Here is a 24,712-nt window from a genome sequence, read left to right as displayed (position 1 = left end):
AGTCCGAAAAATAACCGTTCACCACTTCTCTCTGTTTCCTGTCACTTAGCCAATGTCGTATCCAGGCTGCCCTGTCCCTTTTATTCCATGGGCTTCAACTTTGCTGGCAAACCTATTCTGTGGCTCTTTGTCCAACACCTTTTGTTTCTAAAAGCTTTCCCACGACTGAGGTTAAACTGACCGGCCTGTATTTGCTGGGTTTATCCTTGCACCCTTTTTTGAACAAGTGTGTAACATTTACAATTCTCCAGTTCTCTGGCACCACCCCCGTTTCTAAGGAGTATTGGAAGATTATGGCCAGTACTTCCGCAATTTCTTCACTTCCCTCAGTGTCCTAGGATACATCCCATCAGGTCCTAGTGATTTATCTACTGTAAGTACCGCCAGCCTCTATAGTACCTCATCTTTATCAATTCTTATCCCATCCAGTATCTCCTCTCCCACTATGTCTATGGCAGCATCTTCTTCCTCGGTGAAAACAGATGCAACGTACTCGTTTAGTACCTCAGCCATACCCTCTGCCTCCATAGCTCTCCTTTTTGGTCCCTAATCGGCCCCACCCCTTTTACCACTCCTTTACTATTTATATGCCCGTAGAAGACTTTTGCATTACCTATTCTGCTAGCTGCCATTCTATTTTCATACCCTCTCTTTGCCCTTATTTTCTTTTTCACTTTCCCTCTGACCTTTCTATAATTAGCCTGATTCTCAGATGTATTCTCGATCTGACATCTTTCGCAGGCGCTCTTTTTCTGCTTCATCGTATTCTCGACCTGTTTTGTCATCCAGGGAGCTCTGACTTTAGTGGCCCTGTCTTTCCCCCCCAGTGGGAATGTACCTCGACTGTACCTGAACTATTTCCTCTTTCAAAGCAGCCCATTGATCCACTACAGTTGTGCCTGCCAATCTTTGATTCCACTTTACCCAGGCCAGATCTGTTCTCATCCCACTGAAACTGGCCTTCCTCCAATGAAGTATTTTTTATTTAGATTGCTCCGTGTCACAGAATCTCGCAGCCTGGAAGGAGGCCATTCGGCCCATCGAGCCTGTTCCGGCTCTGTGAAAGAGCGATCCAATTAGTCCTCCTCTTTCCCCATAACCCTGCTATTTTTTTCATCTTCACATATTTATCCAGTTCCCTTTGGACAGTTATTATTGAATGTGCTCCCACTGCCCTTTCAGGAGATCATAACAACTTGCTGCGTAAACAAAAAAACTCTCATTCTCCCCCCCACCAGATCTTTTACCAATTTATCATCTATTTGCTAATTTATTGTCGTTGTGCACCACCGAGGACTGGGAAAGATGGGGATTAATCCGCCACTCACAGAGTGGAGTGAGAATTCACGCTGCCCCGGAAACAGCAAAGATAATCAATGTGACTTTCCTTTAAGCTGGCAGTTCATTGAAAGCCCTTGCCTCCTCCAATCAAAGACACAGCCCTTTTTAATGCTAGAATGTCATTGAATATATTTACAACGGAGATAGACAGATTTTTGAATGATAAGGAAGTCAAGGGTTATGGGGAGTGGGCAGGGAAGTGGAGTTGAGGCCAAGATCAGACCAGCCATGATCTTATTAAATGGCAGAGCAGACTCGAAGGGCCAAATGGCCGACTCCTGCTCCTATTTCTGATGTTCTTATGTCCCGTGTCTCTTGGCCACTGTTCTGCTCTCACTCGTCTGTTTGCACCACTTTTATCTTCCAATCCTGTGCCTTATTACTGCACTCAAGCGCCGACATTAAAAGAAGATTTTTCTACTACTGCAGAGCAGGTTGTTAGAGGTGACTGTTACTGGACACAGTTAATAAGGTTGTTACAGAGCGGGGCAACGGTTATTGCAAGCTCCGGCCTGCTGAGAGAATACAAGAGTGCTCACGTTTCTTTATCAATGTATCTGCCTGTGCATCTCCACTAAGTACCCTGGTATTATCGGGATACTCATTCCAGTATCAATCTGGGTGGTCTCTGTGTGTGTGTCTGTGTGCGAGTTGTCAGCGTGTGAGTGTGTCAGTGTCAGCGTGTGAGTGTGTCAGTGTCTGTGTACATGTGTGCGAGTGTCTGTGTCAGTGTGCGAGTGTCTGTGTACATGTGTGCGAGTGTCAGTGTCAGTGTGCGAGTGTCTGTGTGAGAGTGTGTGTGTCTGTGAGTGTACATGTGTGCGTGTGTCTGTGAGTGAGTCTGTGTGTGTATGTGAGTGTCTGTGTGCGAGTGTCAGCGCGAGTGTGTGTGTGTGTGAGTTTTCTGATATTTAGTGTTGTGTATTTGGTGTCACTGGGGACGGTCCAGCGGATGAAAAGTGCGCTGGAGCGAAGTCGGACTCTGCCCGTGCAGCGAGAGCGCAGAACATGGGCAGGGGCTGGTGGGGGAGTCGAGCAGGAGCAGGGACTGAGTCTGAGTTAAACAGCGTTAGAGGAAATGCTCACTTGTTGTCTAGAAGTAAACTACCTGCTGACTGTCCGGCTGGCTGTGCAGCTTGAGATACTCCTCGCGCTGTTTGCTCAGCTTCAGCTTCTCGCTGCTGTGCTGTTGCTTGAGTTTCGGGGCAGCCGGGATGGCCATCCTGCTCTGGGGCGAAGGGACGCTCCCGATCTGGGGACAGAGAGAACCGAGAAAATCAATCACACCGCTTCACCCGAGTGACAGGCATCGCAGGAGCTCGTGCGAGACCCCCCCACCCCCCAGACCCTCCTCCCCGACACCCCACCCCAAGACCCCCCTCCTCCCCCCCGACACCCCACCCCAAGAGCCCCACAGACCCTCCTACTCCTCCCCCCAGACCCTCCCCCCCTGACCAAAGACCCCCTCCTCCCCATCACAACGAGAACCTCCCGAACCCACTCCGAGACAATCCTTCCCCCGGGCCCCCCGACCCACTCCTCACGCCACCACACCAAGAGCCACCTACCGGATTCCCCTCCACCATCCCCTCCCCTCCCCTCCCGAGACTGCCATGCCCAGAGAACCCCCTCCCCAACTATCCCTTAAAGTCAGAGATGAATAGAGAAATGCAACCAATAGCAGAGCAGGATGGGGGGATGCCTGTCCTACTTTGTAAACGATAACAAGCTGCAGGCTGCCCCTCCCCCCAGTCACTGTAAATCCTGGAGCACTCTCTGTAGAGGAGACTGTATGTAACCTGTCGTTCCTCTCTCCGACGTTGCGCGTTTCCAGCATTTGCAGTTTTTTTTATTAAAGTGCTGTGAAAAATTAGAATTTCAAACAATGGCGAAACGATGACCTAAAGACACAGTACATCCCAATTGTGGCGCTGTCAATATTAAAGCCACAGAAGGGTGTGTTCCAGGGATGGCTCAGTGGGTAGCACACTCGCCTCCGAGTCAGAAGGTTGTGGGTTCAAGTCCCATTCCAGGAACTTGAGCACAAACATCTAGGTTGACACTGCAGTGCTGAGGGAGTGCTGCACTGTCGGAGGTGCCGTCTTTAAACTGAGGCCCCGTCTGCTCTCTCAGGTGGATATAAAAGATCCCATGGCGCTATTCAGAAGAGCAGGTGAGTTATCCCTGGTGTCCTGGCCAATATTTATCCCTCAAAAAAAGATTGTCTGGCCAATATCACATTGTTGTTTGTGGGAGCTTGCTGTGCACAAATTTGCTGCCGTGTTTCCCACATTACAACAGTGACTACACTCTAAAAGTACTTCATTGGCTGTAAAGCGCTTTGGGATATTCTGAGGTTGTGAAAGGCGCTATAGAAATGCAAGCTATTTCTTTCTGCACTGGGCTGTCAGGTTAGATTATGGACAGTGGGAAGAGCCCAGGAGAAGCAGCAACACACGTGAGCCAGATGGGCATGAATGTCCTTGTGCTGGGGAGGGGGATGTGATAGGGTGCCTGATCCTGACACGATGCGCGTGATAGGCCTGGGCTTGACTATGAATTGCTCCGAAAGTCAGCAACTGTGGGACTTTATATCTGCGCGAGGGAGAGGGAGAAAACTGTGCAGAGTGACCAGATCTTAATCACGGAGCGTCAGAAAGTCCCCGATGTTGGAGGTGTAAAACTAAAGGGAATAATTTGAATCCCTTCAGTACACACAGCTTAAAGTCAAATGTTCCTGGTTCTGATTTACATTCGGATTCTAACATCCGGAAAAACTGCAAATGCTGGAAATCTCCAGCTGCAAAACCCCAGGATTAACCCCTCCCTGAACCTCGGGGATTAACCTCTCTGAACCTCGGGGATTAACCCTCCCTGAACCCCAATATTAAACCCCCCAAACCCAGGGATTAACCCCCCCCTCTGAACCCCGGGGATTACCCCCAACCCCAGGATTAACCCCTGAACCCGGGCTAACCCCCCCGAACCCCGGGTTATCCACCTAAACCCCAGGATTAACCCCACCCGAACCCCCAGGATTAACCACCATGAACCCCCAGGAATAACCCCCCCCCAAAACCCCGGGATTAAACCCTCCCTGAACCTGGGGTTAACCCCCCGAACCCCAGGATTAACACCCCTGAACCCTGGGGATTAGCCCCTTGAGCCCCAGGATTAACCCTCTGAACCCCAGGGATTAACCCCCCAAAACCCCGGGTTAAACCCCCCCGAACCCCAGGTTTAAACCCCCCCTGAATCCCAGGATAAACCCCTCCCTGAACCTCAGGATTAATCCCCCCTGAACCCCAGGATTAACCCCCCGAAACCCGGGGATTAACCCTGCCCTGAACCCAGAGTTAACCCCCCCCGAACCCTGGGTTAACCCCCCCCCCCGAACCCCGGGGATACACCCCTCTCTGAACCCCGGGGATTACCCCTCCCTGAACCCCGGGGATTACCCCTCCCTGAACCCCAAGATTAACCACCCCCAAAACCCAGGGATTAACCCCTCCTGAACCCGGGATTCACCCCTCCTGAACCCGGGCTAACCCCCCCCCCCGAACCCCGGGTTAACCCCCTGAACCCCAGGATTAACCCCCCCGAACACCCATGATTAACCCCCTGAACCCCCAGGATTAAACCCCAAAAAGCCCGGGGATTAAACCCTCCCTGAACCCCGGGATTAAACCCACCCTGAACCCCGGGATTAAACCCACTGAACCCCGGGAGTAACCCTCCCCTGAACCTCGAGTTAACCCCCCAGAACCCTGGGTTAACCCCCCTGAACCCCGGGGATTGACCCCCCGAACCCCGGGGATTAACCCCCTGAAATCCGGGGATTACCCCTTTTAACCCTTCCCTGAATCCAGAGTTAACTCCCCGAACCCCATGTTAACCCCCGCTGAACCCCGGGATAAACCCCTCCCTGAAACCTAGGATTAACCCCCTGAACTCCGGATTTAATCTCCCCCCCGAACCCCAGGATTAACCTTCCTGAACCCCAGGGATTACCCTCCCGAACCCCAGGATTACCTCCCCCCGAACCCCAGGATTAACCCCCACTGAACACCAGGCTTATCCTCCTTAGAAGCCCGGGATTACCCCCCCCCCTCCCCGAACCCCGCGATTAATCACTCTGAACCCGGGGATAAACCCCTCCCTGAACCCCAGGATTAACCCCCCTGAAACCCGGGATTAATACCGTCTGAACCCGGGGATAAACCCCTCCCTGAACCCCGGGGATTAACCCCCTGAACCCCAGGTTTAACCCCTCCCCTGAACCCCAGGATTAACCCCCTGAACACCAGGATTAAGCCCCCTGAACACCAAGATTAACCCCCCAGAACACCAGGATTAACCCCTCAGAACCCCAGGATTAATCCCCCCAAAACCCCGGGATTAATCCCCCAAAAACCCCGGGATTAATCCCCCCCCCCAAACCCCGGGATTAACCCCCCCAAAAACCCCAGGTTAACCCCCGCCCCCGAACCCCAGGTTTAACCCTTCCCTGAATCCCGGGATAAACCCCTCCCTGAACCTCAGGATTAACACCCCTGAACCTCAGGATTAACTCCCTGAACCCCGGGGATTAATCCCGGAACCCCAGAATTACCCCCAACCTAGGGATTAACGCCCTGAACTCCGGGGATTAACGCCCTGAACTCCGGGGATTAACCCCATGAACCCCGGGGATTAACCCCCCTGAACCTCAGGGATTAAACACCCCCTTGAACCCCAGGATTAACCCCCCTCCTCCCGGACCCCAGGATTAACCCCCTGAACCCTGGGATTAACCCCCCGAATCCTGGGATTACTCCTCCCACCCCCCGAAACCCAGGATTAACCCCCTCCCCTGAACCCCGGGGATTAACCCCCTGAACTCCAGGATTAAACCCCCTGAACTCCAGGATGAAACCCCCCTGAAACCCCGGGATTAACTCCTTGAACAAGGCTGGAGGAATTAGGGCGTCTTGTCTCTGACACAATAATGAGCAGTAATATATCGCACAACTCCGTGCAACCAGAGATTAAGCACAGGATTATCTAGTTACGTAGAACGTGCTATCCAAACAGCTAGTTAACTGCTTAATCTAACCAGCTACCACCCCTACAGTGAAAGCCTACACCAGCCTGTGAGAAACTGTATTGCAGAGCAGGGTTTGACTGTTAATCTTTCAAAGACCAACTCAGAGTTGAGAATATCCGAAACCAATGTTTACACCGGGGCGGGATTCCTACGGTCAGAGCGTGTGGCTGCAGAGATAATGTTGACCTGAAACAGTATCAGATTGACAAGGAACGGTCCCTGTTAACACAGAGAACGGCGAGCTGTTTCTCGGCCCGGGGGAGGTAAGCGCCTTCCCTCGTGGCCACACCCTGGGGGTGAGCTGCCCAGGCTCGGCGCGGCATCGCCGCGGCATCGCCGCACTCACCGGGCGCAGTTTATTTTCAGCGTTAAAGGGGGCTTTGCCTTCATGAAGTAGAGCTCCCTCCACAGGTTGAGATACGGAACGTTATCCAAGTTTTGCAATGACGTGTCACTTTGACATGACGCAAATGGCATTGGCTCAGCTATCATGACACAAATGCCACGTGTTCTTTCTCCTCCCCAAATAAAATGGTCTTTGGTAATTGCAGCCCTCGCCATGAAGGCAGAGCCCCCTGAAACCACACAGCAATACACCACCAGACAAGATACAGAAAGCACACTCCAATTAATGGAGAAGTTTGAAAGTTATGATGCTAGAAGGATTAGCCGCTTCCCAAAAAGAGAAATTCCAACAGCCATAAAGTAGCGAAAGACAAATCCTTCAGAAGAAGCCAACAGATACAGAGCGATTGAGTCAGGCCGAGGATCAAGACAGGAGCCAGTTTATTGATCATCTCCAGACAGACATGTGCAAGGTTCAGGAGGAAATAAAACACTCAAAAAAAGACTTAGATCTAAATTGGAAGAAAAACATTTTGCAGCGAATCATTTGAGCTTTGACGGAAAGAGCCAGAGAGAGTTTGAGAGACAGGAGCAGGACACGGGGAAGGTGACTGAGGGCCTGGCCAGCGGCCCTGGGACCAGAGGAGAAGATGGGGCCGCAGGGGAAACCCCGAGACAGAGAGAGGGGGTCAATGGGGAAAGTAGAGGAATGGAAATGGAACCTTTGTATCTGGCGGCTGGAGCTGGAGCCGGGGCTTTGGGAGGAGGGGCGGCTTGGTTTTGGAGGTAGTGGTTCCCTCGGGAGTAGGAGATGGTGGGTCTCTCGGGAGCGAGATGTGGACCTCCTCCTCCCTTTCTGTCGCACCGGGTTGGTTATAAGCGGCGTATAGTTCCGGCTCGTCCACAAGCTGCTCCCGGGTCTCGCCGGCTTTGGGGGCACCTAGAAATTCGTTGGAAAACAAGAAATCCGTGCATGGGTGTTGGCTGATTTGTGAGATGGTGGATTCCAGCTCCCTGATGGTCTCCTCCAGGCTGTCCATGGTCTTGTAGGCGCTGTTCTTGATCTCCTCCGCCCGGGAAAGTGCTGTGGGTGTCCTTTGCGTTCCCAAGATGTTCCTGCACTGGGCCTGCTCGATCTCGTTGATCTGATATTTATTCACCTCCCTCTGCCTCTGTCCGGTCACCTTGTCGATTTTTTCCTCCTCCTCATAGACAACCACCTGCAAGGTTTTCCTGCCGCTTTTTGAGCCCGACTCGATGGCTTTGGCCAACGCATCCAAGCGTTGCTTGTGGAACCGAATCTTGGCATTCTTGGGACCTCCATCCTTCCAGTTTGCTGCCTCGGGAGATGTCCAATTCGATGCTTTCTCCCCTGAAGCTGTTCCGTGATCATGGTTCAGATCGCTGGGTGCACTTGGGGGGCAGCAGTGGCTGGATGCAGAGCTGGAAGGCCGATCAACCTCAGCAATGGAGAATAATGTCAAGGGTTGTCCTGGTGGCTGGCATGGTGCCACTACAGCCAGTGTTTCCTGGCTGGAGCCTCTCTCCCCCAGCACCGACTGAAATTCATCGTCATACTCTTCAAAGACAGTGGACAACCTCTTGTATGCCGTTTTGAGGTCCATGGGCTCCTCAAATATGACCACAACCGGCTTCTTGTCCAGGGACACCACGGGCCCTTGCTCCTCGGCTGGAGCTGGTGAAGGAGACAGAGTCAGGAGATGTCCAGACATTTCTTCATTCGCCGAGGAAACATTCCAGGTCTGAATATCCTCACCTTTCTCGTTGACAATTTCCTCAACTTCCCTTCTGGACAAAGCTTGGATCTGATTTTCAGTGATGATAAAAGCCACATTTTCTTCCCCGGCATCGCCAAGGCAGGATGCTTCCTTGGTGTGACTGGCAGAAAGCTCTGTAGGGGATGATGCGGAGGCAACAGAGATTCCCAGATACTTCTCCTGGACTGCTTCAGCCTCCGAGTTTCCCTGGCCCGGGGAAGGGGGCTTGGACCTGGTCTGGACCGCTTGGGTCAGGGCAGCTTCAACCAACATGAACTCCTCCAGCACCACTGCAGAGGACACGCACTGCATCCAGGCTTCGGAACTGGGCTGTCCCTGATGGCCCCAGGCAGATAGAGAGTCCAAGGCCCCTCTGGCTGGCTCGCTACTCTGTACTGTCCCATCACATGCCCCCACAAGAAGGTCGGTCCATGCTGCCCCTCCAGGAAACTCGGGTCCCAGCACTGGATAATCCACCGGAGTGCAGGATCCAGGGGTGCATTCAGTCAGCACAATCTCAGGGAGCTGGGCCCAGCCCAAGGAATCGGTGACTTCTATTTCCTACAGAAGCAGACGTGGAGGACACACAAGGAAAGAAATGAACAGTGAATAATTAGTTACCAGTAATTGCCTGAGCCTCAGCACTCCAACTTCTGACTGAGAGCTGGGCTGATTGACAGTACTGCCTCTAGAATGGAGGGGTCCCCGTGATGTCAGTGGAAGGTTGCAGATAACCAGCAACCCCCCCCACCCCCCCTAATATTAGTCAGACATGGCTGCTACAGCAATACTCTCAGCAATTAAGGCACATACCATGCAAAAAGCATAACCAGAATTCAATATTCCTTGGGCGGCGCGGTTAATTAGTGTCAGAGTGCGGGGCAGTGGGACCATGATCTGGGAACGTTTCTGCCCTCCGGCAATTCCAATAATCGGGAAGACAGATAAACGAGCGGCCATAGTACAAAGAGATCATTTGTTTTTTATACTGGAATGTGGACGTCACTAGTAAGACCAGCATTTATTGCCCATCCCTAATCGCCCTCGAGAAGGCGGTGGTGAGCCACCTTCTTGAACCGCTGCAGGTGAAAGTGCTCCCACAGTGTCTTTGTCGGATTTTTTTCTACACAGGATTACATCGGATATACGGCACAAACAGGCCATTCAGCCCAACCAGTCCATGCCGGCGTTTACGCTCCACTCGAGCCTCCTCCCGTCTTTCCTCATCTAAATCTATCAGTATAACCCTGTATTCCCTTCTCCCTCATATACTTGTCTAGCCTCCCCTTAAATGCATCGATACTATTCGCCTCAACCACTCCCTGTGGCAGCGAGTTCCACATTCTCACCGCTCGCTGGGCAAAGAGATTTCTTCTGAATTCCCTATTGGATTTCTTGGTGACCATCTTGTATTGATAGCCTCTAGTTATGTCTCGCTGGGCTATTTCAGAGGACAGTTAAGAGTCAATCACATTGCTGTGGGTCTGGAGTCACATATAGGCCAGGCCGGGTAAGGACGGCAGATTTCCTTCCCTAAAGGACATTAGTGAACCAGATGGGTTTTTACGACAATCCAGTAGTTTCAGGGTCACCTTTACTGACACGTTCCGTGCTTCGTTTTATCTTTACTAAGTCTTGCTCTTTTTGCCCTTTACACATCGTGGTGTATAAAGGTTTAGTGAGAGTCTGGAGCTGATGTATGTATCGTGTGATGCGGAGCCGCTATCTGTACCATGGACTTACTTCAATGTTTTCGTTACACGTCCAAATTGAAATTTTTCCATAGGTTGAAAGTATTAGAGACTGTAGATATTGTGGGTCTGTTGCTGGAGAGTTTGTTTGTGAATTCTGAACAGCTACTTTTGTTCATATTTCCACCCCCCCCCCCCCAGAGGGCAACAGATATTTGCATTTGATGGTGTGAGGGGTCAGAGTTATGGCAGACAGGAGGTACGCTGAAATGTAAGGTTTTCTTCCCTTACGCAGTATTACCCGCAAATGTCCAACTGGTCTGCCCACGGTAAGTCAGAGCGAGGGCGGTTCATAAGGTCAGGAATACTATACCGTCTGAAAATGTATTCCTCGTCTGCTGTAGTGCAGGGGTGGCCCCATTTAAGATTAATTAATCTCGAGTAAACTGGTTAAGGTCACTCAAAGGTTCATTGCAGCAGACACTGGAGATGAGAACATTAGCTTTGTCAGCGTGAGAGTTGCAGATATTATGGCCCTGACAACAACAACAACTTGTATTTATATAGCACCTTTACTTTCACAGGAGCGTTATGAGATAAAGAATTTGACACCGAGCTGCATAAGGAGAAATTGGGGCAGGTGACCAAAAGCTTGGTCAAAGAGGTAGGTTTTAAGGAGCGTCTTGAAGGAGGACAGAGAGTTAGAGAGGCGGAGAGGTTTAGGGAGGGAGTTCCAGAGCTTGGGGCCCACGGCCACCAATGGTTGAGTGATTATAATCAGGGATGCTCAAGAGGGCAGAATTAGAGGAGTGCAGACATTTCGGGAGGTTGTGGGGCTGGAGGAGATTACAGAGATAGGGAGGGGCGAGGCCATGGAGGGATTAGAAAACAAGGCTGAGAACTTTAAAATTGAGGCGTTGCTTAACTGGGAGCCAATGTAGGTCAGCGATGGGTGAGTGAGACTTGGTGCGAGTTAGGACACGGGCAGTGAGCACAGGGGGTGATGGGTGAGTAGGACTGGGTGTGAGTTAGGACACGGGCAGTGAGCACAGGGGGTGATGGGTGAGTAGGACTGGGTGCGAGTTAGGACACGGGCAGTGAGCACAGGGGGTGATGGGTGAGTAGGACTGGGTGTGAGTTAGGACACGGGCAGTGAGCACAGGGGGTGATGGGTGAGTAGGACTGGGTGTGAGTTAGGAGGGCAGAGGGCGGGGTGGGGCAGGGCAGGGGAATGATTGACAGATGAGAAATCCAGAAGCAAAGGTTTCCCATAGATCCCACTGAGTTTAACGGCAGAATCGGTTCTAAATTGTTCAACAGGCTTCCCGCTCGACAGGCAGCCGGGGAGCGGATCGGAGGCAAGTCGGGCATTGGAGTGCGGGGGAGAAGTGGGGGGTCGAACGTTGCTGGGGGATGGGGGGTAAACAGGTTAGCTGTTGGGCCTGGGTAGGGGAGTTCTCTGGCTCCACCGGGCCGCACACAGAGCTCTAAAGGCACTGACCTGAGGGAGCCGGTCCTCCTTGCCCCCTTCAGCCGCCGGGTTTCCCCGAGCCTGGGACACCCAGCCTGCGGGTGATCACAATAAAACTTTACTTTAAATAGAGGCAGGCAACCTCCTTAAAGTATTTTAGTGACTGAACCGGCTCCTGACAGCAGATTGGTCAACCCCCCCCCCCCCGCCTCCATTAAAACTAGAAGTGGACGGATTGGGGTTGGGTTTCCTGCGTATTTATTTTTATCCCCCCTCCCCTGCCAGGATTAAAATTCGCCCTCGAGTCTGGTGTACTCCATTTCTCTATTCCAACATCTCTGCGCGCCTCTAATTCTGCCCTCTTGACCATCCTTGATTATAATCGCTCAACCATCGGTGGCCGTGTCTTCATCTGCCTGGGCCCCAAGCTCTGGAACTCCCTCCCTAAACCTCTCCGCCTCTCTACCTCTCTTTCCTCCTTTAAGACGCTCCTTAAAACCTATCTCTTTGACCAAGCCTTTGGCCACCTGCCCTAATATCTCCTTATGTGGCTCGGTGTCAAATTTTGTTTGAAACCCTCCCGTGAAGCGCCTTGGCACGTTTCACTACGTTAAAGGTGCTATATAAATGCAAGTTCTTGTTAGTGAATTTCCCTAGAGATTCCAAATGGCTGCCTTTATTATTTATTTGCAAATGTGACAAAAGTTTGCATTAGCCACTGCGAGATGTCCAAGGTTTTTAAGGACGGCTCTAGTGGGCCTCCTGTGGCATTGCTCGTGGTATTTGGAGGATGCAGTGTTTTATAATGGGATGTCCCCAACAAAGTGTGAGGGAGAAAGTATTACAGAAAGCTAGCGTGACGCCTACAGGAAGTGCAGCTTATACTCGACACTTTTATTATATCACAGATGCTAATAGATATTGTAATCGACAAGCTGTGAAAATGACAATTAAAAACCAGGCTACATTAAATTGGCTAAAGACAGCAAGTCTATTGAGGTGTGAAGGATTCCTGGAAAGTTTAAAGGAATGATTTTCAATTTCTAAAGTGGAGTTGCGAGGAAATTCAGAAACTTTAAAACAACTCTTCTGGATCATTCAATGATCTGAGTTGATTTTAAAAGTAAACCAGGGGGTTAGAATCGATTCACTGATTTGGAACAATCGATAACCACAAGGTGACAGAGCAAGTTCTGATGGGCAGGATCTCCCATAATCCAGTGATGTTTAAATCTGGGTCATTCAGTGTGTGAGGTGAGCGCAGGCCATTCATCCCCAGAATTTGTTCTGACTCCAGTGGCCTTTGGAAAGAGGCGGCATTCTGAAATGGCGATGGCTCCTTTTTAAAACAAAATGCTGTGCACTCTCCCAAAACAGTTAGGCTTCATGCAGGCAATATGTGCACCAGCTCATACCTCAAACAGGTGTGCGATTCCATTCTCTAAGTGGACGCACCAATCACCACCCAAAACACACGCACCAATCAACACCCAAAACACACGCACCAATCACCATCCAAAGCACACGCACCAATCACCATCCAAAGCACACGCACCAATCACCACCCAAAACACACGCACCAATCACCACCCAAAACACATGCACCAATCACCATCCAAAGCACATGCACCAATCCATGGCCCAAACATGCCCACCATTCCCTGCCCGAAACACTTCCCAAATTCAGTCCATGCCCAATTGAGCTCCACCAATCCGCCCACTGGTTCATGTGCACAGCATTTGTTGAAAATAATGCCGCGATCACAGATTGGACGTTTGTTGTTCCCAGGTAGCCTATGTCCAGAGCAGCCTGATTTCCAATTCGCCACTGTTACAGTGTCAGCCGTACTTTAAAAAATCAGCCATTTCATTCCCGGTGCGATTAACTGGGAATGAAGATCACTTGCTCCCTGCACCACCACCAATTCGCTGTCAGGCGCTCCCCGGCGTTTCTCAGCTCATTACTTACCGAGCCCGGAGTCAGGTTAATGGGATGGAAATACTCCGAGACTTCCGACTCTTCAGCATCTGGGATGCCACCTGAATTCTGACGGGACACGTTCACAGGATTATTGGATCGCCTTAACACTGAACGTCAGCAGACCAAGAGGGGGTCATCGCAGGCACTCTGAGCTTTTCCCTTATCCAATGCCCCCGCACACTCACTCTCCAGGAGGGTTCACCAGGGAGAAATCAGCAACAGGGATCCACAACAACTCACCCCTCTCCTGGTTTGGAGGTGCCGAGGCCAATTGTAAGCTAGTTTAGCTGGGACTGGTTATTTAATCCGGGATTCTCTTGGTCTGCAAGGACCAGACAGTGAACTTTCTGACTGAGCTGAGGCAGTGGGTTATGATTCAATTAGTATCTGCCCATGAGGGATGCAAGTATTGTTTTACCCACGGTTCAAGAGTTGTTCTCGATTTCCTTTTATTCAAGTTCCTCCATTTCACCCATCACCCCCTGTGCTCGCTGACCTACATTGGCTCCCGGTCCGGCAATGCCATAATTTTGAAATTCCCAAATCTTGTTTTCAAATCTCTCCATGGCCCTCGCCCCTCCCTATCTCTGTAATATCCTCCAGCTCCCCACCCCGCTCCTCCAAATCTAACCTCATGTGCTTCCTTGATTTCCATCACTCCAACACTCGTGCCTTCAGCTGCCTGGGTCCTCAGAATTCCCTCCATAAACCTCTCCACGTCACTCTCCTTCTTTAAGATGCTCCTGAAAACCTTTGACCGAGCTTTCAGTCACCTGTCCTAATATCTCAAGTGGCTCGGTGTCAAATATTGTCTGATAACGTTCCTGTAAAGCCTTGGGACGTTCGACTGCATTAAATAGTAAATGCTATAGAAATGTTTCTGCCCTTCCCAGTTACACCTCCTCCAGATCCATCTTGTGTTCCTTTACTTGTCCCATTACCTTCCCCTTTTGCCTCGCACCATCATCCCCTGTGTCTCTCTAATCTCTCCTGCCTTCCACCCTATCACAGACCTTCCCTTTTGTTCTTTCCTCTCCTCCCCTCCCCCTCTGCTTAAAAACTGTCACATCTCTAACTTTTTCCAGTTCTGACGAAGGGTCATCGGCCTGAAACGCTAACTCTGTTTCTCTCTCCACAGATGTTGCCTGACCCGCTGAGTATTTCCTGCATTTTCGATTTCTAGCTCAGATTTCCGGCATCCGCAGTATTTTGCTTTTATATAAATGGCAGTTATTGCCGTTATTCTGCCGACATCCCTCTGTGGAAACGTTTATCGCCGCTGACTCACTCCAAGGGGACACCCGTCACCCCCCAGATTTGTTGCTGTGTAAATGCTCAGATTGTGAGGTTGGGAGGGGAGCGGGCAAATTGGAAGGCCTCCTTGAAGGCCTGCTCCTGGGCATGGCCAAGGTGCCCATTAACCGGTCCAGGCAGCGGGCGGTCAAGGGGGTCGCTCAGCCCTACTGCCTGCCTGTCTTCCGTGGTTACATTCGAGCCATGGTGTCCCTGGAGATGGAGCACGCGGTGTCCACCGGTACGCTCGTGGCTTTCCATGAGAGGTGGGCGACGGAGGGACTGGAGTGCATCATCACCCCCGGCAACCAAATTTTAATTTGATCCGTTTCATGTTAAAAGTTTAATTTGTCGGTTTTAGTGCCCCTGATTTATAGGTTCAACTTAAAATAGTTGTGAGGTTGGGGTACAGAGTGATGCAATACCTGGTGAACACAGGCAACTGTGAGAAGAGAATGTGTTCCTACTTACACGGATTTGTGGAGATGAAATTGAAATAAAACGAACTTGTTCTCCATTGAATTAGTCACTAACTCACCCGGTAACAACAAATCCCTCATGATTTCCAAAAATAACTTATTTAGTTCACTATTCAGTAAATTTTTAAAAAAATTATTCGTTCCTAGGATGTGGATGTCGCTGGCAAGGCTGGTATCTATTGCCCATCCCTAATTGCCCCTTGAGAAGGTGGTGGTGAGCCGCCTTCTTGAACCGCTGCAGTCCGTGTGGTGAAGGTGCTCCCACAGTGCTGTTATGGAGGGAGTTCCAGGATTTCCAGCGACGATGAAGGAACGGCCGATATATTTCTAAGTCGGGATTGTGTGTGACTTGGAGGGGAACTTGGAACATAAGAACATAAGAAATAGGAGCAGGAGTAGGCCATATAGCCCCTCGAGCCTGTCCCGCCATTTAATACGATCATGGCAGATCCGATCATGGACTCAGGTCCACTTCCCTGCCCACTCCCCATAACCCTTTATTCCCTTATCAGTTAAGAGGTGTTGGTGTTCCCATGCGACTGCTGCCCTTGGTGGTAGAGTTCGTGGGTTTGGGAGGTGCTGCCGAAGAAGCCTTGGCGAGTTGCTGCAGTTCTCTGCCGGCACTTTAACTGGAGTGAGGATTGACACCGCTGTGTCAGCCATTGAGCTGGAGGCGGGGGTGGAACTCGAGCGATTAATTCGCAACGTCTCCGTACTCACGACCGAAACAATGGCAGAGTTTCCCCGATAACAGCAGGGTGATTTCTCCAGCAGCAAGTGGGATGATAGTTACACGACACAAACGATGTGCGTAAGATGGTCACTGACAGCCGTGGGGTCTCTGGAGGTGACGGACGGGACAATTACTCAATCATCCCCATTCTGGCCAGGCAGTATTGTGGGGTCGCTGCCTGCAGCCTATTTTAAAAGCTCTGGTCCTCTCCCCCAAGGTTAGCTCTGGCCATGCACAACAATGCCCCCAGCTCTTGGATTTGGGAGAGTTATTAGCAGCTGCAACGCGACCAGCTCACTGTCAACCATCGATCAGTTCCCTCCCCCACTTCTCTCCAGAAAAGAACCCGGACTCCACTCAGCACCTTCCCCATGGGCTTGATAAAACATTCAATGCAGTCGGGGCCTTAGGCTGGTGCTCATATTCCACCATTCTGTGGCACCACCTCCATTTACAGGATTGTACCATTGAGTCTAACGGAGAGGCAAACGAGAGAAATGGATAAAGACTACATCGATCACACGGTGCTGAAAAGGCTGGCATTACATATCGTTATTTAAGCCGTGTTACTCTTCGAGACAAACATAAATAAAACGACGTTAGTCCCTCTGACCCAGATGTGGCGACATCCTTAATTACAATCAAAGAAAGCCCACAGTAACCCAGAAGCTGTTAGTGTGTGGGCAGAACACACAGAGAGCAAAGGCAGAACAGGTTAGTACCAGGACCCAGGGAATGGGCAGTGAAGATTGTTGCATGTAATTGTGCAAAGACAGGAAAGGTGCAGTCAGGAAGAGCAGAGGGACTTGGCAGGGAGCTGGGAAGCAATTTCAGAAGCATTCCATTTGCCACCTGTTGGCATGGCACACTGACATGGGAACATGTGGCATGTTGGCATGGCAACATGCTGTGCCATCAAGCAGTCAGGCTCATGCCCCTCCTCCCACCCTTTCCCAGTTTTACACAGTGCAATCCCATTCTCCCATCAGTTCGTCAGGAGGGCGGGAATGTCAGAAGAAGGGAAGGGAACAGGGGAACGAGAGCCAAACTGGCCAGTTTCACGTTGGTCTAGTGGTCAGTTACACAGCATCATGAACTGACCCTTGGCACCAGGGTGCTCACCTGCCCTACTTGTGTTGGGAGCAGTGCTGGGTCAACCAGGAGGATAACCAAGAATTGGTGGCGGGGGATGAGAAGGTAAAAACAAACAGCTTTAAAATAGATCTGATGGCCCAAAAATGTGTCTTGTGTCAAGTATTGACCTTGCAATGTATTGTTGCTGAACTTTTGCATGTTAATCGTTTCTGGTACAAGACTAATTGGGACTAAAGTTGATCCATCAACTTGAAACTGGACACATGCCCCAAGATCCTTCCTAACCAGCAGAAGTGGTGACCGAAATCCAAAGAGGGATGAGGGAAGGGAGAAGAGGGTTATTGAGGTGTTGAGGATCATTGAGTCCGGCAGCGACTCAGTTGGTATCGAGGGCTCATCCACACAACAATTGGGACCCTTGCAGCCTGACAGACCAGTTGGAAATGCACATGTTACAGTGGCCTTTGAGGGGCTGAATGGCCTGCTCCTCGACCAATGTTCCTAGGATGGTCCTGAATTCTCACCACAGACTAGGGTTGGAGATTTCGCTTGGATTCCACCATTTGGCCGAGGCAACACGGACCTTAGGTCACTCGGAGTTCAACCATTTGGGAGAAGGTTACTGAGCGGCCCGGGCAGTGAACCCTGACCTCTGACGGTTATTTCACTCCCGCTGAGGGAAGAACTCATTACCTTTGTTTGTTGTGGCCCCCACAGTAATCCGACCGGTTGTCTGGGGAGGACGGGTAAGGTTGCCGGTACACCTCATCACACATTGCCACCGCGTTAATCGTCAGACACACACCGCCATCTCTCAGCTGCTTTGGGCATTGGCCTCCTTCAAGCGAAAGCTGGATTTGTTTCTGGCTGCGGCGGGGATTAATTCTTACAGAAGGTAGGAACTGCAGGAAATTTAATTTCTGATTGCCTACATAGGTTGGAGAGGAATTTCCCAGATTTCTTTCCTCCAAATTGGTCAGAGTTTTGTTTTAAACTGTTTTTTTTGCCTCTCCCAGGAGATCATGTGGTTTGGGGTGTGGTGGAGTGTATGTGTTGCGATACACAAGGTATCGCGATTGTGTGGGATGGACTTGATGGGACAGGTGGTCTTTACCTGTCTGTCATTGTTTGTATGTTTGTATGTAACATGCTCTGGGAATTAGTGAACAGCACAGGGCTTCCATTTACACGGGACTGAATGGTGCGTTGTGCCGATGTCATTTGCTGGCTGCTGTGTCGACGCCAACGTTACAATCCGAGCATTCTGTGCATTCGGCTCCGAGGCCCGGTGAAGATCCACAGGGAAGCAGCGAAAGTGTAAAACAAGTGAGCGGGAGTGGCAGCAGCAGCAGTTAGTCAGGGAGGTGGAAGCAGGCTAGTTAGAGAAGTGCTCAGAAGAATTTTGAAGCCACAAGGCTTTACCTTCCTTCCTTGGGCTGGTGGGGAAGCCCTGCAAAGCCGGGAATCTGTGGTGGGTAAAGCAGCCAGACCCGGTTCTTTTATTGCCTTTGAGCTTGGGGTAGGCAAGGGACTTCTTTCAAAAACCTGATAGGACCAGAAATCGGGAAGAAAGACATAAAAATAACATTGCGTAAAGTACACCCTTTTTTCGAAAAGACGGCCAACGCCCTTCAACACAATATGGACAACCTGCAGAATGGGACCCTTTTAATCACAGTTGGTCGCAAGCACACATTTCTACTCATGTGGAATCAACACGGCCCGGTGAATGCATAAATGGACAAATCCTTTTGCACCAACCGGGACCAAGATGGCAGCTACAAGCACAACGTACATTAAAACACCAGGATTACAATGGACCGTCATTCGCGCCTCCGACTTATCGGTGTTGTTTTCAGTGGGTTTGCACCTGCTGTGGTCTTCACTGGGAATTGCATCCGCCTATGCCCCGAAGTTGGGACGGACACACTGGGGCAGAGCGACCACAGCCCAGCTCAGCACAGACACGTCATTTCATCATTACTTACTGACAAACACAGACTTTGATGCCTTCAGTGAGGAACATTAACATAAGAATTAGGAGCAGGAGTTGGCCATTTGGCCCCTCGAGCCTGCTCCGCCATTCAATGAGATCACGGCTGATCTTTGACCTCATCTCCACTTTTCTGCCTGATCTCCACATCCCTTGAGTGCCCTAGAGCCCAAAAATCTATCAATCTCAGCCTTGAATATATTCAGAGACTCAGCATCCACAGCTCTCTGAGGCAGAGAATTCCAAAGATTCACCACCCTCTGAGTGAAGAAATTCCTCCTCATCTCGGTCTTAAATGGCCGACCCCTTATCCTGAGACTGTGCTCCCTAGTTCTAGACTCTCCAGCCAGGGGAAATAATATCTCAGCATCTACCCTGTCAATTTTCCCCTCAGAATCATATATCTTTCAATGAGATCACCGCTCATTCTTCTAAACTCCAGAGAGTATAGGCCCATTCTACACAATCGCTCATCATAAGACAGCCCTCTCATCCCAGGAATCAATCTAGTGAACCTCCATTGTATTGCCTCCAGGGCAAGTATATCCTTTCTTAGATAGGGAGATCGACACTGCACAGTACTCCAGGTGTGGTCTCACCAGGGCCCTGTACAATTGAAGCAAGACTTCCTTACTCTTGTACTCCAACCCCCTTGCAATAAAGGACAACATGCATTTGCTTGCCTTATTGCTGTAATTGGTTTGAAGCCAGTTAGTGACAAAACATAGACATCATTTGTCAGACATACACCACCCTGGATGTTAACTTGTAGTAAGAATTGCCAATTTAGTCATGTCAGTTTTAGAGTACAAACTGGACTTTAGGGCGCCACAGTGGAAGAATTAAGTTGGGGCAGCACAATACCCCCCCCCACCCCACCCCCCCCGTACTCTGCCCCAGAGTGATAACAGCGTTGGTGTAGAAACACAAACCTCCAATTCAGCCATGATCCTATCTTCTTCATCCTCATCATCTCGAACAGCCGAAGCCACGATGGGCGGTGGTGTGGATGGAGGCTTTGCCTCGGACATGGTCCTTCTCAGTTTGACGTGGGGTCTCTGCCCATCGGTCTCATCAGAGTCGGCTTTCTGACAATGGCAGAGAGAAGAGAGCATCCTTATCAACTTCATCTCCTTTCACCACACCCCTCAATTCACAATCACATTTCCTGCTCAATTCAGCGTCCATCGTGGTTATTGTGGCCCTGAAATACCGGCCTCGCTGGGTGTGTACGGAACACGCACGGACCCGGCAAGGCCACGCAAAAGCCGGATCTCGGGGCGCAATGCGCATGCGTCGAAAACCGGCTTTTCCAATCTGTCAAAATATCTCTTGACAGATCCTTCGCATCCCCGGGAGAAGGACATCCGCGCGGGAGAGATTGCGCTATTTGCCCAACACACGCCCAGCAAATGTCCTTCAAACTCTTACATCTGGTAAAAGCAGACGCATAGCCTAATTTTACCAGCGTAAGGGTTTTAAAACATATAAAAATAAAATGTAAATACACATTTTTATAGTAAAAACCCTGTCAATTAAGGTAAGTTTATTTTAACCCCAATTACAACACATTAAAAAGCCCCCGAATATATCTCTTTTCTAAAACATTTAATTAACTTTAATTTCAATTAATTTTAAATATGTGAGGTGTTTTTTTAAATTTATGATGTTGCGTTTGGGTGTTTTAGGGCTTTATTCTCATTGATAGTATTGGGAACTCGTAAAATTGGAGTTGCCATTATTATCAGTGAGAATACTGTACCGTGATTGATTGTCCAGGCCCACGTGACTCCAGCCTCTCTGTCCATATCTAGAAGAAGTGGGTGCACTGCGAAACGCAGGGAGAGAAGGGCTTTGACCAGAATGCAAGGCGCCTCCGGGACTACCAGGTACATTCGTGGAAAAATTCCGGGTTGTAGTCCGATGAAGCCACCGACCCGAATTTCAGGGCCAATATTTTTCTTCTTAACAACTTGCATTTATACAACGCCTTTAACTTATTAAAAAGTCCCAAGGCGCGTTGCAGGAGTGTAATCGGGCAGAAACTGACACAGAGCTACATTATAACAGTGACTACACTTCAAAAGTACTTCATTGGCTGTAAAGCGCTTTGCGACGTCCTGAGGTCATGAAAAAGTGCTATATAAATGCAATGTTGTCCTTTTTTTAAATTGAAGGATGACCAACAGATTGACAATGATGATGCACAGGCTCAGGTTTACTCACACTCGATATGAATCATTGCAGCTCAATACAGGTCAGTGGTATCAGTAACGAGCTCGGTCTCTCCGTTAGCTGGGCCCAGTTGTTGGATGTTGAATGAACTGGGCTTCGATCATTCCTGCTCTTCAGCAAATGAACGCTTCTGGCAGGCAGGGGTCTCCCAGTTCCCATACACCAAGGCAAAGGATCCCCGTTTCATAGAACCATCACAAACCTGCAGTTTGTACTGTCAAAGGTTTGGTCTTCACTGGCAGGGGTGAAGACTTGACTGAAGACGTAAGAGTAAAGACGTCTTACTGCAATTATATAGGTCCCTGGTGAGACCACATCTGGAGTATTGTGTACAGGTTTGGTCTCCTTACCTAAGGAAGGATAAACTTGCCATAGAGGGAGTGCAACGAAGGTTCATCAGACTGATTCCTGGGATGGGGGGATTGTCCTACGAGGGGAGATTGAGCAGACTAGGCCTATATTCTCTAGCGTTTAGACAAATGAGAGGTGATCTCATTGAAACATATACAATTCTTACAGGGCTTGACACGGTAGATGCAGGGGGGATGTTTTCTCTGGCTGGGGAGTCGAGAACCAGAGGTCACAGTCCCAGAATAAGGGGTTGGCCATTTAGGACTGAGATGAGGAGGAATTTCTTCACTCAGAGGGTGGTGAATCTTTGGAATTCCCTACCCCAGAGGGTTGTGGAGGCTCAGTCGTTGAGTATATTCAACATAGAGATTGATAGATTTTTGGATATTAAGGGAATCAAGGGATTTGGGGATAGTGCAGGAAAGTGGAGCTGAGGTAGAAGATCAGCCATGATCTCATTGAATGGCGGAGCAGGCTCGAGGGGCCAAATGGCCTACTCCTGCTCCTATTTCATATGTTCTTATAAGACACGTCGTCTTTCGGATGAGATATTAAGCCGAGGCCAAATCTACATTCTTGGGTGGACATAAAAGATCCCATGGCATTATTTCGAAGAAGAGCAGGGGAGTTATCCCCAGTATCCTGGCCAATAAATATCCCTTAATCAACATCACTAAAACAGATCATCAGGTCATTATCACATTGTTGCTTGTGGGAGCTTGCTGTGTGCAAATTGGCTGCTGCGTTTCCCATATTACAACAGTGACTATACTTAAAAAAGTACTTCATTGACTGTACTGTGCTATGAGACGTCAGGTGGTCGTGAAAGGCACTATATAAATGCATTTTCATTTTTTTTTTTTTTAAAAGACATGTCTCCTTACTTCCCTGTTGGATGCATCAGTGACTACCTTGCATTTATGGCCCCTAGATTGTTGAAGGGACACTGACAGTGTGAAAACTATGTGCCAAACAACTTTTGTCATGAGTCTACTGCCCCTTTAAAGCTGGACAGATGGGCGTTGCAATCACACTTACCTTGAGAGTTGCTTCTTTTTTATTTGTGACGATGACCTCCCCAGTCCGGCCAGTGGTCAGCCCATGGGACGATGGGAAACTGCGGCGTGGAGGCGGCGGAGGGGGCGACTTGGAGGGTTTCTCTGTCCTGTATCTGTGGACCGTCAGCTCCTCTGTAAAACAAACTGGCCTGTTAACTGGTCAATACACAGGATTCCATAGGACATACGGTACAGAAACAGGCCGTTCGTCCCAACCAGTCCATGCTCCACTCGAGCCTCCTCCTGTCTTTCCTCATTGAACTCTATCAGCATAAGCCACTATTCCCTTCTCCCTCATATGTTTGTCTAGCCTTCCCTTAAATGCATCTATACTATTTGCTTCAACCACTCCCTGTGATAGCGAGTTCCACATTCTCACCGCTCTCTGGGTAAAGCAGTTTCTTCTGAATTCCCCATTGGATTTCTTGGTGACTATCTTATATTGATGGCCTCTAGTTATGCTCTTCCCCACAAGTGGAAACACTCTCCCTGTATCCACTCTATCAAAACCTTTCATCATTTTAAAGACCTCGATTAGGTCACCCCTCAGCCTTCTTTTTTTCCCCAAGAGAAAAGAGACCCAGCCTGTTCATCCTTTTGTGATAGGTATACCCTCGCATTTCTGGTATCAGCCTTGTAAATCTTCTCTGCGTCCTCTGCAGTGCCTCTATATTTTCTTAATAATAAGGCGATCAGAACGGTACACAGTGCTCCAAGTGTGGCCTAACCAAGGTTCAATAAACGTTTAGCATAACTTCCCTACTTTTCAATTCTATACCTCCAGAAATAAACCCTAGTTCTTGGTTTGCTTTTTATGGCCTTGCTAACCAGTGTCGCAACTTTTAGTGATTGTATATTTGTACTCCGAGATCCCTTTGTTCCTCTACCCCACCTAGACTCACACCCTCCAAGTGATAAATGACCTCCCTATTCTTCCTACCAAAATGTAATACCTCATTATTTTCCATGATTTCATCCTGCGCAAAACCTCCTCCCTATTGGCAAGAGCCTATAGGCAATGAGGTGATCCAGAAACAATTGGGTTTCTGTTATTCTTTAATGGACGAAAGGCCCTATCGACTCTCAGCTTTTCATTGTCTCAAGTAGTTGGATGTCAGCCATGACCCAATGGCTCAGCACACTCGCCTTGGAGTCAGACGGTTGTGGGTTCAAAGTCCCACTCCAGAAATGAGCGCAAAAAATCTAGGCTGACACTCCCAGTACCAGTAATGAGGGAGTGCTACACAGAGGTGCCATCTTTTGGATAAGACATTAAATCAATGTCAGGTGGACATACAAGATCCCATGGCACTATTTTGAAAAAGAGCAGGGGAGTTCTCCTTGTCAATATTTATCAATCAACCAACACCATGATAAAAAAACACAGATTATCTGGTCATTATCACAATTCTTAAAGAACAAATCTGATCTCTAACATCCACCCTCCTTTGTACACGTAGGAACAGGAGGAGGCCATTCAGCCCCTTGAGCCTGCTCAGCCATTCAATGAGATCATAACCGATCTGTGACCTAACTCCGTATACCCGCCTTTGGCCCATATCCCTTAATACCTTTGGTTAACAAAAATCTATCAATCTCAGATTTAAAATTAACAATTGATCTAGCATCAATTGCCATTTGTGGAAGAGAGTTCCAAACTTCTACCGCCCTTTTTGTATAGAAGTGTTTCCTGATTTCACTCCTGAAAGGTCTGACTCTAATTTTTAGACTTTGCCCCGTGGTCGTCGGGGCCGAAATTCAGGGTCTCAAAGAGACCCGTTA

General features: G+C 49.5%; 1 protein-coding gene across 1 annotated transcript in view; it reads right to left on the bottom strand.

The window, feature by feature from the left end:
• Positions 1-24,712, bottom strand: part of LOC139233892 (SRC kinase signaling inhibitor 1-like) — a 363,645-nt gene that overhangs the window by 4,800 nt on the left and 334,133 nt on the right. Inside the window, exons 17-22 of the mRNA XM_070864537.1 lie at positions 22,911-23,062; positions 20,219-20,374; positions 18,716-18,838; positions 13,682-13,759; positions 7,495-9,111; positions 2,450-2,593 (exon numbers count right to left, since the gene is read on the bottom strand). Coding sequence (XP_070720638.1) covers positions 2,450-2,593; positions 7,495-9,111; positions 13,682-13,759; positions 18,716-18,838; positions 20,219-20,374; positions 22,911-23,062 — 2,270 coding nt within the window. The remainder of the gene's footprint in view (positions 1-2,449; positions 2,594-7,494; positions 9,112-13,681; positions 13,760-18,715; positions 18,839-20,218; positions 20,375-22,910; positions 23,063-24,712) is intronic.

This window comes from Pristiophorus japonicus, chromosome 21, assembly GCF_044704955.1.
Source record: "Pristiophorus japonicus isolate sPriJap1 chromosome 21, sPriJap1.hap1, whole genome shotgun sequence".
In the NCBI taxonomy this organism is placed as follows: domain Eukaryota; kingdom Metazoa; phylum Chordata; class Chondrichthyes; family Pristiophoridae; genus Pristiophorus; species Pristiophorus japonicus.
This window is presented reverse-complemented; position numbering and strand designations above follow the sequence as displayed.